Source organism: Hetaerina americana, unplaced genomic scaffold (assembly GCF_022747635.1).
Source record: "Hetaerina americana unplaced genomic scaffold, ioHetAmer1.1.p SCAF_6, whole genome shotgun sequence".
In the NCBI taxonomy this organism is placed as follows: Eukaryota; Metazoa; Arthropoda; class Insecta; order Odonata; family Calopterygidae; genus Hetaerina; species Hetaerina americana.
The window spans coordinates 41,006,720-41,021,877 of record NW_027287205.1 but is presented as its reverse complement, the minus strand read 5'-3'; the positions used below and the strand labels follow the sequence as shown (position 1 = coordinate 41,021,877).

The following is a 15,158-nucleotide window of genomic DNA, read 5'->3' as shown; positions in this document are numbered from 1 at the left end:
AATAGAGGAGTGCCTACCGTATGAAAAACCCAGACATGAAATTTGGCACAGCATAACTTATAATAAAACCAAGATGCGTGAGATTGTGCTATTTTGCCTTAAGCATAACAACGACCAATTATTTAAAATGGTGCAATGAAATTTGATAATTGTAGTGACATTTGAAGGTGGTACTATAAAGTTTGATAAAACTAATAATTGTATTGCTCGTTTATTGTGTAAATAAAATTGTATGTAGTTGCTATTTCAAGTTAACGTGTATTATTTTGCCTAGTGTACGATCAAAGAAAAAAATCTTGTATGACTCTGCAAACCGAAGTGTTATCATAAAATAATATATTTATTTCTTATAATAATTATTATCTCTAATTATACTAGATTTGGGTTCTACATTACTTCTGTAATTTAATGCTGCTGTGTCATCTTGTTTGATATTTCTTTTCTCATGTTGTGTAATTGAAGTTAATTATATTGGAACACTAAAGGGGCATCAAGCGAGAGCAGGAACCCCCTCAACATATCATGCTATTTTATTGCATGCTATTTTTTTGTATTTGCTTCCGCAATAAAAAAAAGGAAAGGTGTGATTGAGGAAACTCCTTCACCACCTTTCCTTATTATTATTTTTAGTAACTTTTTGTTTGAATGCCACTTATAAACCACCTTTCATCTACGTTTTCACTTTTGGACATTCATTAGAAATTACCGACAATTTGGGAACTAAATCATGCACACATGAAGACAAAAGATAAATTCAAAGCAGCATATTTAGAACTCCCAACTTCGTTCTTAGGTACATGATGACTTACATGCCTTAAAAAACATCATCATACAATGTAACAACTTTTCGGTGCACTCGAAGTGACTCATATCCAAACCGCAACAATGTATTAAATGAGAGATGACATGACACCTGCTTACACTTTGTATCAACAAGGTTGGAGAATAAAACTCAGTCTCAACTGTTATATCTATGCCTCTGCTTACACTTTGTATCAACAAGGGTCGCAGAATAGAATCCTGTTTCAGCTGCTAGTATTCTCTTTAGTGAAACAGTTGGGAGAATACCGGAGTACTTCATTTTGAAGTAAGAAGTCAAGCAGGATCTTCACAACTTTCCTAAAATTTCAACAGTTTCGGCTGTCATTAGTGGTGAGTGCAGAATACATGATCTTTAAAGCATGTGAATTCTTTCTGTTATTAACATTAACTTTTGAGTGTTTTTCTTGAAATCGGGCAGGCGAGAAGAAATAAATTAGGTGGCGAACTTTGAATCGTCTGAAGAAATATGAAAGTTTTTATAATGTTTAATGGTATTCTTTTCATACAGTATGTAGGCACGTCATAAAAAGGAGCACCCGAAGGCATTTAACAATTATTTCGCAAAATATTGAAATTTGTGACAAAAAATCCAAGCTATATTTTTTTGAAAAGAAACGAAATACATTGACAATTGCAATTTATAACGACAAAAAACCAAAATATTAATCTTCAGCGGACTCTTCAACCCAAGTTAGAAAGTAGTGAAAAGTTAATAGTAATGATCATACTGAAATTTGAAGGGTAATGAATCACCTGACGGTTCAGGTTCAGTCCAGACGGTTTAGTTTGACTTAATGATTCATGAAATATCCTAATAAATCTTTCGTGAAAAAGTGAAATATTATGGATTCCTTCCGCCGGAGAAATAATCTCTTGGTGGTGATCGATTACCTTCAATTCTGATCCCTGTTGTCCATGACATGGGAACGACTACTCTTGCTGGAAGCTAGAAGCTATTAATTCATATCTAATTTCTTTTGTCCACAAGAACTATCAATAAAAAACTCCTATTATGAAGTAGTGGATAGTAAAAATCATGGTTGTACCCACCCTATTTTAAAATGTATTTATTGAAAAATTAACTGATTGCTGTTTTGTCTCAGGATGTCTGCTTATAAGGAAGATAAATATGGAACAAGCATATTCTGTGCCAGATAAGCGCTTTGTTCACGATCAGGTTGATTTAAAGAACTATTTCTCCAAATTCAGTCAACTGCTTCATACTTTTTCACCAAGTGGCCCAAAAATGACCAAGGATATTATATTAAATACCTTGAAACTTCCAGATTCAGGAGATTATGATGACTTGGTATTATATTGTAGGTTAGTATTTTTTAATGGAATTACCAATTGAAATTTTTTTGACCCTATTTATTTCATAAAATAAATTTCAGTTTACAGAAGTACACTGTCCCAAATGAACCAAAACCTGTTGATGTGGATTACTTGATAAAACATCCAGGTAACTATCAAGTTATCGTATTCTACCTGTGAGTATAAGTGAAACAGCTGAACTAGGTAATAACTTATCTTATTTCTTGAGGGCTATATGATGCTCCACCAGTGACACCAATTGGAGAAAAGATGCTTAGGACTTTGCAAATACTAATGGAATGCAATGAAGAGCGAGAGGTCACCACCACATCTAAAGCCAGTACTTGTAAATGGGTGGTAAGTTAAGGACAAGTAAAATTGTTGCATTAATTTGGAGGTGTAATTGAAGGCAACAGTGAAATTATTTCGGTCACTAATCAAATGTCTCTACATCCATTTTCCTACTCTCTCCCAATAATCCTATCTCCTTCCCCACTTTGCCTGTCACTTCATTTGTTTTCCTTTCTTACCATTTTGCCTTTTCTACCCTTCTCCACACTTATATCGCAAAAGCCTCCAATTTCATTTCTCCTCTAACTTGTTACTACTATGTTCTTACGACTCTGCCTTCCCTTCTCCAAAGCACTTCCTAAATGGTTGAACTGTTCTAGTTTATGTTTCTAAAATTTTATTTTTGTCTTAGCCTTCCTACTTTTTGAGAATTCAATACTTTAGTTTCCTCATGATTAATATTTCTCCCAAACCTTTCATGCATTCTTCATATTTTTTCTTCCTCATAACATTTTATAATGATTAGAAGTTTATTCTTTGTTGCTTCCCATTTCCTTAAGTAATTCAGGTAGAATTTTGTCAATTTCAGTTACCCTCTTATGCTGAAGGCAATTAAGTTACCTTCTTCTCATAATTAATTTATCTTAAACTCAGCCCTTGATACATATTATCAAAGCTTTTTTGTGGGGATCAAGATGGTGCTGTGGCTGATGCACTGACTTCTCACCATGAGGGCCCAGGTTTGAATTCAGAAAGCGGTAGAATTTATCAGAGGTATTTCAATACCTACTTGGGGTACTATGTGGAGAGCACTTCAAGTGGAGCATGCCATCTGTCAGGTGGGGATTTAAACTCTGATCCCCTTTGCACCTATAGTTAAGTGTAGGCTAATAACGATCCTGGATTTCTCTTTGACCTTCCCTAAATATCCTAGACCAACCTATCTCTAATGGTATAATCCATCTGATACTTCATTATCCCTATTCTTTCCTATGTGTAGGTACTCACCAATTCCTTGATGAGCATGACTTTTGCATATTTTTCCTTAACACATGTAATTTTAATTTTTGGATTGAATAGCAGTGATACATATTTTGCCATTGATATACCACATCGATTTTTTCCTTTCATTGTTTCATTTTCAATATCCTCAGTCATTTTTCTCATTAGCTCTTCTTTTTTCTGTTGACACGTAACGATGCTCTAGATTTTCTTATGTTTTCTCAAGTTCCATTTATTTTTCACTAACTCCTTTATTGTACATTGTCAATAATTCATGGTGTCATCCATGGTTTTCTTGTGCACAGCTTTATTTAGCCCAAGATCTCTGCCACTATTTAGGTGCACCAATTTACTTAGAACTTTCCAACTGAAATTAGTGAACTAATCTGTCTATCCTTTCCATTATATTTTCATTACTTAACTTACTTTGTTTTTCTTGGCATCTTCTTTGTTGGATTATTTTCTGTAGTCTGTAAATCTGAAACTTTACTTTGTTATTGACAAATACCTGTTTGGCTTGTCTTTATTAACACCAGGGTAGCAATGACATGCTTGGATTTGATTCTGATACCTATCTTCCCAATAAATATTATTATTAAGTAATCTACCAGTTAAGGTAGGTTTTGGATGGACACAACTACCAAATAAATGTTTTTAACTCGTAACAAAACACAATCCAGCACCTATACTAGATCAAGTCCTTCTTCATATCTGTGTACTTCCTTCCTCCCTTCATCCTTATCCTATTCCTTCCCTTTCCTTGTTTACCTAACAATCTCCCCTCTATCACAGTCTTCAACATCCCACTGGCGATCAATCCATTTTTCCCTAACCCCTTTTGACCCCTTCATCCATCAAACCTAGTACCTTCTCATTTGCTTTTCTTTTGGTCCATTCCACCTTCTACGCACCCGAATTTCAAAAGCCTCCAATCTACGTATATCCTCCTGCTGCAGTGACCACATTTCCGCACTGTACAAAGAAATACATTCCATATCAAAGATTTAACAAGTCTATTCATAACATCCTTACTCAGCATCCCTATCATCAACTTTCTTCTCCTTGTGAAAGCCTCTTTGCCTAATTTTTTTTCTAATGTCCGAAATTCTTTTCCTAATGTCCCTACTGCTTTACCTTGTTGGTCCAAAACACTTCCAAGATACGTAAACTGTTCCACCAGCTCTAGTTTTTGCCCTCCAATTTTAATGTTTAGCTTAGCCTTTTTCTTCCTGTAAAATTGCATAAGTTCTGTTTTTTATATTGATTCTCATCCCATATCTATCGCTCTGAATTTCCAATACACTAGGCAATACTTGCAACCACTTGGCTGACTGACAAACTAAAGCTTGGTCATCAGCAAACCTAATTGATTTTACGAATCCCCCTCCGACTTTCATTCCTACCTGCAGTTCTTCTCATGCCTCTTTAATCATTTCCTCCACGTATACATTGAAAAGTAATGGTGGTAATGAGTAACCCTGCCTAACACCTCTTCCTAACACTGCCCACCCGGACTCCTCGTTCCCCACTTGCACCTGAGTAGTCTGAGACATGTACAGGTTGCAGATTAACCTCCTGTCCCTCCAATCTATTCCTTTTTCTCTGCAATAAACCCAAGAGTTTTTCCTAGTTCACTCTATCAAATGTCTTTTCAATATCTACAGAATAGGCAAACACGTCCTGATTGTATTCTATATTCCTCTTGATGAGTGATCTCATTACTGCAAAGGTATCCGGTGTGTCTCCCCCTTCCTAATCCCAAACTGATCATCCCCTAAGTGAACATTTGCCCTATTCTCTATCCTTTTGTTGATGATCCTGAGAACCACTTCAGCTGCGTGGGAAATCAAACTTATTGTTTTGTAGTCCTCACATGATGTAGCCTTTACCTTTTTCGGAATAGGAACTAACACTGATCTCACAGAGTCTTCCGGCCAGATTCCTTCCTCATAGATACTAAAAATCAGTCCATATAGCCTCTTCCACCGACATTTTCCTAAACATTTCAGTAGTTCCACAGGAATGTTATGTACCCCCATGGCCTTATTTGGTTTCATATCCCTTAATGCCCTTTCCATCTCATCGTCGAGTATGTCTGGACCTAAGCTATCTTCCTCTACGTCATGTTCTATTTCTATGTCTAAGCTTTTTGGTCTAAGTTCTTTCCTATATAGTTCTTCTATATATTCCTTCCACCTCTCTTAGATCTTTTCTGTTTCACCTATTATCTTATCCGACTTATCTCTTAACTGTTAGCACAGATCTTCACTTCTTACATGCCGATAGTGATATAACTTTGCTGGTTAGCACACTAATTTCACCCTTCTTCTGCAAATTTTCCATATCCTCGCCCTGCATCTTCCACCATACTTCTTTTGTTTTATTTATTGCCTGTCTCAAATTATTATTTTACCCCTTGTACTTGGTTCTGCCTTGCTTTGTGTTGAAACTCTTCCATATTCTTCTATCATCTATCTTTCTAATCATCTCATCCGTAATCCATGGTTTCCTTGTCCTTTTCCCATTAATGGGTCCTATAGTTTCATTTGGCACTTTCATTATCCCCTTTTTGATATACCTCTATTTTTCCTCGATAGTACTCAGCTCTTCACCAACCTCCATGATTTTCTCTACAGCCTGCTGATTTTCCTTTCTCGTCAATCCATTTAAAGCTTCTGCATTCCATTTCCTAACCCACTGCCCCTGCCTTTTTTCTTCTTGAAATGGACACTACACTTCGTTAAAACCAAATTGTGGTCAGAGTCGGCATTCCCTCCCAGGAATCTGTGCAAATTGATAACACTTCCTGAATCTGTGTTCCTGTGCTTTGCTCCATAATATATTTTAAGTGATACCTTACTGAGTCACCTGGCATTTTCCATGTATACCTACGCCTTTTTTGGTGTCTAAACCAAGTGTTGGTGATGACTAACTTCTGTCTCCTGCAGAACTCAATAGCTTTCTCCCCTCGGTCATTCCTCGTGCCTAAACCGTAGTCTCCCACCTCATCACCATCTTTTCCTTCGTCTACCGTTGCATTCCAATCCTAAGTCACTATCAAATGTTTTCCTGCAGCAACACACTTGATTAGGTCCTCTAACTGTTCATATATCCTATCGACCTCTTTGTCCTTATGATTGCTTGGTGGCATGTATACCTGAACAATGACCAAGGCCATCGGTTCTGCTTTTATCTCTACTAACAATATTCTATCCGTTGCTTGTTCCTTCCTTGTTTACCTCCCTCCTGCCTACGGCTTTATTAAATATTATGGCAACCCCTCGTTGGCTCTCTTCCTCCCCGGTGTATATTATTATATAACTATCACTCCAGCAATCTCTGCTGTCCTTTCATCTCACCTTGCACAGACCTAAAATTCTTTTTTCCTCTTTCCATGTCTCGCTTAATATTCTATAATTTTCCTGTCATCAACCATGTAATATTCCAAGTTCCTATTTTTACACATTTGGTCTTCCTCTTGTGTCTTCTGTTCTGCTGCTGACGGTTTTCCTTTGCAAATGTTTCATGAGATGACAACCGCGAAAACCTTGCCTCACCTGCTGCTGGGCATGATACACAGCCAATTGGTCCAAGTCCCTTAGTTGCCAGGACTCATACCGCCCATCATTATATTCTTTGGAATGATAATTGAGGTGGTTTCTTTCCACTGATATGAAGGTAATTAATCTGGTGGAATCCCATCACCTTGTGGGTTCCTAGCATATTTTCTCAATGGAGCTGCAAATAAAGTGCTCATCACAATTATTTTGTGTTGGAAGGAGAGCTCTAGTAGGTTGCCATCTCTGTGTGATTTCTTTCAATCAAACCAAGTTTTACTATGTAGCAGCACATGATCTTTGAAACCACCCATAGTTTAAAGTCACCTGCTAATGTTTCCATATTTCTTCTGTTATTCACGGCAATATTTTTGTGAGGAATGGATTGGTGCTGTGTAGAGTACTGGCTTCCAACTCTGAAAGGACCCAGGATTGAATCCCAGTACCAACAATTATTCAGAGGTGCCTTGACGCTTTTAGGAATGCATGTTGAGAGCACTTAAGTATTTATCATTTCCATTGAATGATATGTTTAACTGTAGATCCCTTGATGTCTTTTGTTAAAGAGTATTCTTATACTAGTGCCAGGTTTCTGCCCTCTCTTCCCCCATTCCTGAAAATATTATCTTTTCTAAATCACCCATCTATCCCAAATAGCCTCATGTGTTGGCTACATCTCCTAACATGTACTATACTACTATATTTTCAAACAAAATTCCCAAAGGGCTATTTTCTCCCTTGGTGGTGTTGCCGAGGGAGAAATTGTAGGCCACTTAAAATTCCTTTTTTTGTTTTTTTTCTGCATCAATTAATGCATTAATAAGCAGAAAACTATTTATCTACCTAGAAAATTATTTCTCCCTGAACGTTACCATGATAAAATCTAAAAGTACACATTGCCATACATTTATTTTTGTAATTATTAGAATTTTTTAGTCTGCAATACCTTAAGATGACAATTTCTGTTTATCATTAAAGTTAGAATTATTTAAGGCCAAATTTCCAAATGATTAGTACACCTAAATTATGTCAGAATAATCTTTGTTTTATCTCTCATAAGGGCAAAAGCATGAAAATGACAGACTTAAAACCTTGGCAGAATTTTGCTTTAGTTACCAGAATCTACCATCCATTTAAGCACGTGTATGGAGCTAGAAGGTAGGTTATAATATTTAATCCAGTAATGAAGCATAGATTAGTTTTAGATATTTTAGTACCCTGGATGCCACCGCTAGGGTGTATGGCAGGGGTTGAATACACATGACTAATCTGAATGCGAATATTTTTACCCCTACCGCGGTCGGACAATGTTGTTAAATTTGATAAGTAGAAGTATTTGTTCTTATTTTCTCCTAAAAAACTGTAAAAGATTAATTTTTAAGCAAAAGTTACCCAAATAAAATCTTCCTCATTTATTACTAAAACTTATGTTGGGATATTCATTCAGCAATTTAAAAATCAAGCTACCCTTAAAGGCCTTGGCAATACATGGCTCAGCTCAATAGCCTTCTTCTGTCTATAAAAAAAATGAAATAGTTACTGGGTGTTATACTTGAATTGAAATTTCCTCAATTGTATTTTAATTCCTGGATTAGAAATAGCACTTCTGCTTGTTTACATATTACCAATGTTGTAAGTACATATTTGTGTATTTGGATTTTCAATTATGTATCTATTCCTAGGAGAAACTTTCTTTGCATTATTTTGCTCTTATTCTGTTCATTTCACTTCTGCCCATAATTTGCTCTTGAATCAACATTCATGGGGATTGTGTAATCACATTAAGTAGATACTATGGAGGGATCTAAACATACTACTGTTTCTTATTCATGGCTCTATGGTGGTGATAGTCACCGCCCTCCAAGATGCAGTCAAGAAGTAATGATTTTAGGACATCAAACTTTAGACTGCTTGAGGGATAAGATAATCTGTGCCAATGACTTGAGCATTCCTGGAGATTTAAGTGAAAATATTAACTGCATTCCAGCAAAGAAGGCAAAGGTAAATTTTCAATTCTTTTAAATGTATGTTTGATTCACACGAATTTATGGCATGACTGTATTTTGTACCAATTTTAAAGGATAATGGAAAAACAGTTGTGGACTGTATAACTCCTGAAAACAAACCCTAGCACAGAAAATGTAGACTCATACATTTGAAACTATGAATGCATACAACCACAGTGGTCATTATCAATGATAAAAAAAATGAATTTGTGAATGTGGTAATGCAGCAACTATGAATTCATGAACATAAACAAAACCTTACCTTAAAGAATTTTAAAAATACCAATTTTCATGCATGTAAAGTTGAAATGATTTATATTAGTCACAGGTATCAAAATTTTATCCTTTATAATGCTATTTGTAAAGTTGTAATGCACAAATATGGCAGTGACTGAATTTAAATACAAATAAGGACATGATTTGCATTGACAGAGTGCCCAATCCTTATTTCCCACCAGGATATTTACCCATCTGGACTATTTTTTATCGAAGATACATTTTACATTGATATGCGCCATGCAGAGAGTAAAGACTACAGTAAGCCCATTAAAGATTGGGCGCAATTAAGATCAATTAAAATAGGATCGGCAAAATCAATTCACATGAATGAAGCATCTATTCAAGATTTGAATATTCGCTTAGGATATCCATATGTTTATCAGCACCAAGGAAATTGTGAACACATAATCATATTTTCTGATGCAAGGTAATTTTCTGTTTATCGTTTTTATCTATAAACCAATGTATTTAAATAAATATCTATTTAATGTATTCAATACCATTGTATATATTTAGAAATTATAATTGGAGAAATGGTAGGGGCAACCCAAATCAGGGATCCTTCTAGATCCACTAATCCCTTCAATTTCAGCTAGCAAGACTAATGAGTAATTTTATCATTAGCTTAGAATCAGACTTGCTAAATTTTACTTTAAAAGTTGAATCATATCGTTGAAACATAATACATGTATATTGTAAGCTGAGTTAAGTTATAAGTTTATGTGTGATAAAATAAGTTTCAGCTAGTTTGAAAGTAACTTTTAAGTTGATTTCAAATAAAATAATAATAAAGGTTAATAAATATTGTCGCTCAAAAAAACTCCTGTCAAATATGATGTCCACTTATCCAAGAAAAAAAGAATCATTTTAGATGCTGACTAACAATTTCATTTCTCAAAATAATTTGCTCATTGAAGACTATTTTGTCTCCTTTTGCCTCTTATCAGTATGAACCTAAAATTATTTTATCTTAATTTGATGGAATGAACATGTCGAGTATGTTTCTAATGTAATGAATGCCTCATGTTTAACAGTCAACAGAATAATAAGTTGACAAGTTGAGTTAAATATAAACTAAGTTTTGAGCCAAAAAATAATGTTGAAGATGTTACTTCGTAAGTCTGCATATAATCAGAAAAAAAATATTTCTCCTGTAGTAGTTTAATGAGTATTATTCCAATTGAACTGTATTAATTAAACATTATTAACTGCATTAATCAAATGAAATTATTTTAACTACTTATCTGCAATTGAAAACAGTATCTCATAGAAGAGTCTATGGTGCCCTGATGCTGCCGATGAATACCTCACAGCACATGAATCCAAAGTCTTACTTCACTTTTCAATTGGAGTATTTTCACTCAAGGATAGCATTAGGATCCCTTTGGGATCTAAGCATAATATGAAAAAATATGTTTCAGATGCAACAGATAAATATAATGAAATAGATCCCATTAAGGTTGCCTGCAAAACTAATTCATGCAGAATTCAACATGTTGCAATTACTGTGTATTCACATAATGGAAGCCTTAAACTTCATACAAAGAAGCTTTGATGATTTTGAAAATATTCAGACTATCAACATTACAACCCAAGATCAAATGAACGTATGCATCTAAACAGCAATGGAATATCAAAAGGCGTCAATGGCATTACACACATAAGATGTCAAAAGTTAACCTGATGATTCAGACATCAAAGACTAATTTGACGTCTGGAATCAAAAGAGAGTAATTTACTAAAGAATAAAGAGGCATGTGTAAGAATATGCATTGAAGTGACTTGAATTTCCAGAAGAAGCAGAAATGCTAGCTCTCTCATGAACTATGACCTTATGTATTGATAGTCCTTGCATTTTCAGATCCCCTAGAACCCTAATGGCATAGACAACAATAATTACTCCCAGTAGTGTTGCCCATAAGTGTAGGAGTTAGGTGAAAGGTAGAGAGTCCAAACAGTTTCTGTTTCTCAGTGATATAGGTGCAAATATTTCTGATCCCAGTGGTATGACCATTGAAAGTAATCAGCACATTATTTAGGAAAGTAACAGTAAGTCACATACATAATTTTTCTCCTTCTTCTTTTCCTTAACTCTCAAAGCAAACAACTACATTTGCCTTAAATTCCGAAAGCCACTGTGAGGGTGTCTGGTTTAAGGTCACCAGACACCCTCACAACCATATGCCACTGTCATATGCAAATGGACTTATACTTATAAATATAATTATATGTATTATTTATATTCATAAACACAAATGCACATAACTTCATCTTAAAATCCTCCACCTGAGAAGGCAAGTTCTCTTTGGTCATCTTCAAACGAAATTCTTGCACCACCAGGGGGAAAGAAGACACAGAAGAGTAGGTACCCCAAATATTTGAATGGACAAGTTGTGTTAAGTGAAGGGAAATTATTAAGCATAAAAAGGAGAAAGGAAATACAGATGTGTGCCAGGAGATAGAGAGAAAGAAGAGAACAGGCTTTTTAAAATGCATGAAGGCAGGTAGAAGGATAACATTGGATGAACAAGAGGTAATTCACGCAAAACAAACCATGTAGGTACCATCGTAAACATAGTTTTAATAGATAGGTTGGCAATGGTGATGAGAGGTGCACAATACTGCTTCTCTGACTAACATAAAGAGTAGAGAACAAAATGAGGCATGATGTTGTGTCCTTGTAATGATTCACCATAACAAAAGCCTGGTATATAAAATATACTGACAGCCGATGAGAAAGGTCGACTGTGGTAAATTTAAAGAAGATAAAATAAAGATAGAATTTTGGTGGAGATGCTTATTTTCATCCATGATTTTTAACCAACATTGGAAATGTCATAAGCAGGTAGACACCACATAAATGTAAGAAGATAGAATTAACCAATTACATTATTATTGATTTGCAAATAGCATGCATTTAGGCTTCACAGTCAATAGAAACAAGTTTTCACTTAGAAATCATATGCTTAGAAATGAGGGCATTATCTCTCAGATCATTTTGTGTGACTAATGAAATCAATCGTTTTCAGACTCATTCAGCCAGCTGATTCCTTGTCCTCGACAGATTATCCAGTCTTGCTAAGCATATCAAGCCAGAATTCTAAGTACTGCATGATTTGTGGACACTATGTGGCAAGGTAAAATTTAAAATTATCGGAGATAATTATAGCTGAAATTTTGTATAAATCATCATTCACCCATTTTGAATGTGAAATAGCATTATAGCTAGCATCTTTCTTTTCTTGACATTATTTCTTCCATGAACAGCTTGTTTTGTGACCATCTTTCTACTTTTCATATTTTACCATATATATAGTATACTACTGTGCCTGCATGGGCAGGTTTTTTCAAGTCTTCTTCCAGTACAGGCAAACCTTAATTTCTTACATATTTTCTACCTACCCTATTTTCATCCTCGATTCCTGTTTTTGCTTTAATTGGTGCTGAAACTCAATGATTTTTCTGAATTTGATATTGTATGTGCATGTTACAGCCGATGTTCATGGGTTTGTACCAAACACTTATGTAACTATGAGCATCTATTCTTTTATGTATCTTAACTGAGCCTGTGTCTTTGCTCCTCATTGACGTGCCTTATATCATGTACATACTTCACCCACCTGGTATTTTTGTATTGTGATCTCTGGGCAAATAAAAAGTAATAATAATAATTAACAATCTGTTGATGCTGCAGATGTCTGAACTCAATCAGGCTTAGAAATGTTTACTTGGTTTCTGAATTAGTTTCATCAGAAAAATGAAGTAGGAACTTTCTTACAACTCTATAAACATTTTTCCTTGGAAACTTTCACCTGGATATTATAAAAAATTATTTAGCACTAGTGATTAATATTTTGATTCATTCCTAATAGCCCTTGTGATTAACATTTCTTAATATTTCATGCTTATCTCCATAATTCATATTCCATCTACCTAAGTTGCTATTAAAGCATAAGATTTCCTTTTCTTTTGAAATTTAGTTACTTCTTCAGTATGTCATTTGGCTCGATTTAATTTTCCCTTGAGTAATATGTAGACATGCACAAATAGCTGATCACGAGAGGAGTGATAGGCCTTGATAGCAAAAGTTTCTTTCAATTGAACATCAATCACAAAACAGTTTTAATGTGGGATGTAAATAAATAATGCATTATCATAGGTACAAAGAAACTGACTATGCAGTTGCTCCATTGAATTGGAGTGGAAGCACATTTACATTAAGGTCTTTAGATTTTGAGTTGTAGCATATTGAATGCTGGAAGTTGCCAGGCCATAATGAATGTATGATTTCAGGTACTAAGCACTTAATATTCCAGTTCAGCACGTTATTCTCATGCTGTCCCTTTTTTTTACACAATTTAATTGTGACTTAATAGTACGTAGGTTTTGATAGCTCTTTCTTGAGAGAAGATAAATCTATTTTTAAGTGTTACTGACTAATTTAATAATATTGGGACAAACTTGGAGGGTAGAAGGGAGGTGGAACAGAATTTTTATTAATTGGAGTTAAATAATTTTACTTTTAATAAAAAGCTAAATTATTTAGATCGAAAAAATGTGTTGGCCACTTTTGTAATCAATGGTTTAATTTCAACAACTTATTCTAATTGATTGACACTTCTAATTATGTAAATAAATATTATTGTAAAATAAATGATACAAAAATTTCTCATTGCTGTTTCAGGTGGATATGTCGACATAGCAGTAGACTTCCTTTCAGCATCTGCTATATGTGTGATAACTGTTTCAAATCATTTAACTACATCAAAGGAAAAAAGATTGGTGTTTTCAAGGCATATCAGTATGCAGACCGTTCATTGGTTATGTAAAGAGTAGTCATTTACATTAATGTCATTACCATAAACAACAGATGTTTTCAAACAGATACTAAAATATCTAACTTTTGTGACAAAGTAGTTAATTGTTGACAAATGATTATAATAGGCCCAATAAATTTTGAAAATGCTATCACTTTGATTACCTGGTAATTAGGAAAGGGGACATTGAGAACTTGAAAAAGAGTCAAACTTCAACATTTCAAACTTGATTTGCTCAGAATTAAGATTGGACAGAAAATTTGTTCCGCATCATACATATTGAAAGCCTATTTGTTCCATTACCTCAGCAGTCAAATCAGCTGAAGTCTGATAAACATCGCTTGGGATTTGTAGATGTTTAATAAATTGCAGAAAAAATGTTAATTCAATTGCTCCTTGCCTGCGAAAATTAAGCAATTCATGTAAAATGCCACCTCTAGATTGTTTTATGATGTAAAACTCAGAAACTTGTGGAAAATCCAGATTTCACAATGTAGAATAATAAGACAGGTTTTCAAATGCGGATAGGTTAAGGTTATCAGAATATTTTAGGGTTTGCAATTGACTTTAAATTTCCATGATAGCAGTGGTAAATGCCAACAGTTTTATGAAATGGGTTATCGATGATTTGATGGCTGTATCATAATAAATAACCAACATTTATGAAGAAAGTTGACATTAATGGGCTTGATTAAGTTCAACCTTTTCATAAAATATATGTATTTGGTTCCATGCCTGATAAAAGCCACTCCTCTATCTCTTACAAAAATATTACATACCCTTCCTGCAAGTTGCTAGCACAATTAAATGTGAATGTTTTCAAATGGGTTATCACACTAAATTTCAGCTATCAGCAAGCAAAATAAATGTTAATTGTAAATCCTTCCCCTTAAGATAACTCCGAACGTTTTTAAGCAAGTAACAAGTTAGATTAAGTGTGTGCTGTATTGAACTACTAAAAAAAATCATTAAAGAAAACGTACTTTAATAAAATAAATTATTCAGAAAATATTACAATAATACTAAAATAATGATGGACTGTTTATGTGTTAAATTTACTAATGGCGGTA

At 34.4% G+C, this 15,158-nt stretch overlaps 1 protein-coding gene across 1 annotated transcript; it reads left to right on the top strand.

Moving 5' to 3' along the window:
* The first annotated feature begins 573 nt into the window (after positions 1–573).
* LOC139695314 (snRNA-activating protein complex subunit 3-like) lies at positions 574–14,100 on the top strand. The gene is made up of 9 exons (XM_071594020.1): positions 574–1,152; positions 1,926–2,145; positions 2,217–2,284; positions 2,366–2,493; positions 8,047–8,144; positions 8,837–8,987; positions 9,451–9,698; positions 12,301–12,408; positions 13,956–14,100. The coding sequence occupies exons 2-9, from the start codon at positions 1,952–1,954 to the stop codon at positions 14,098–14,100; spliced, it is 1,140 nt and encodes a 379-aa protein (XP_071450121.1). The 5' UTR covers positions 574–1,152; positions 1,926–1,951.
* Positions 14,101–15,158: the final 1,058 nt, after the last annotated feature.

Coding starts and splice junctions, on each gene's coding strand:
- LOC139695314 (XM_071594020.1), top strand. CDS start 1,952: ATGGAACAAGCATATTCTGTGCCAGATAAGCGCTTTGTTCACGATCAG. Junction 8,145..8,836: donor CACGTGTATGGAGCTAGAAG/GTAGGTTATAAT, acceptor TGGTGGTGATAG/TCACCGCCCTCCAAGATGCA. Junction 12,409..13,955: donor TGTGGACACTATGTGGCAAG/GTAAAATTTAAA, acceptor TTGCTGTTTCAG/GTGGATATGTCGACATAGCA.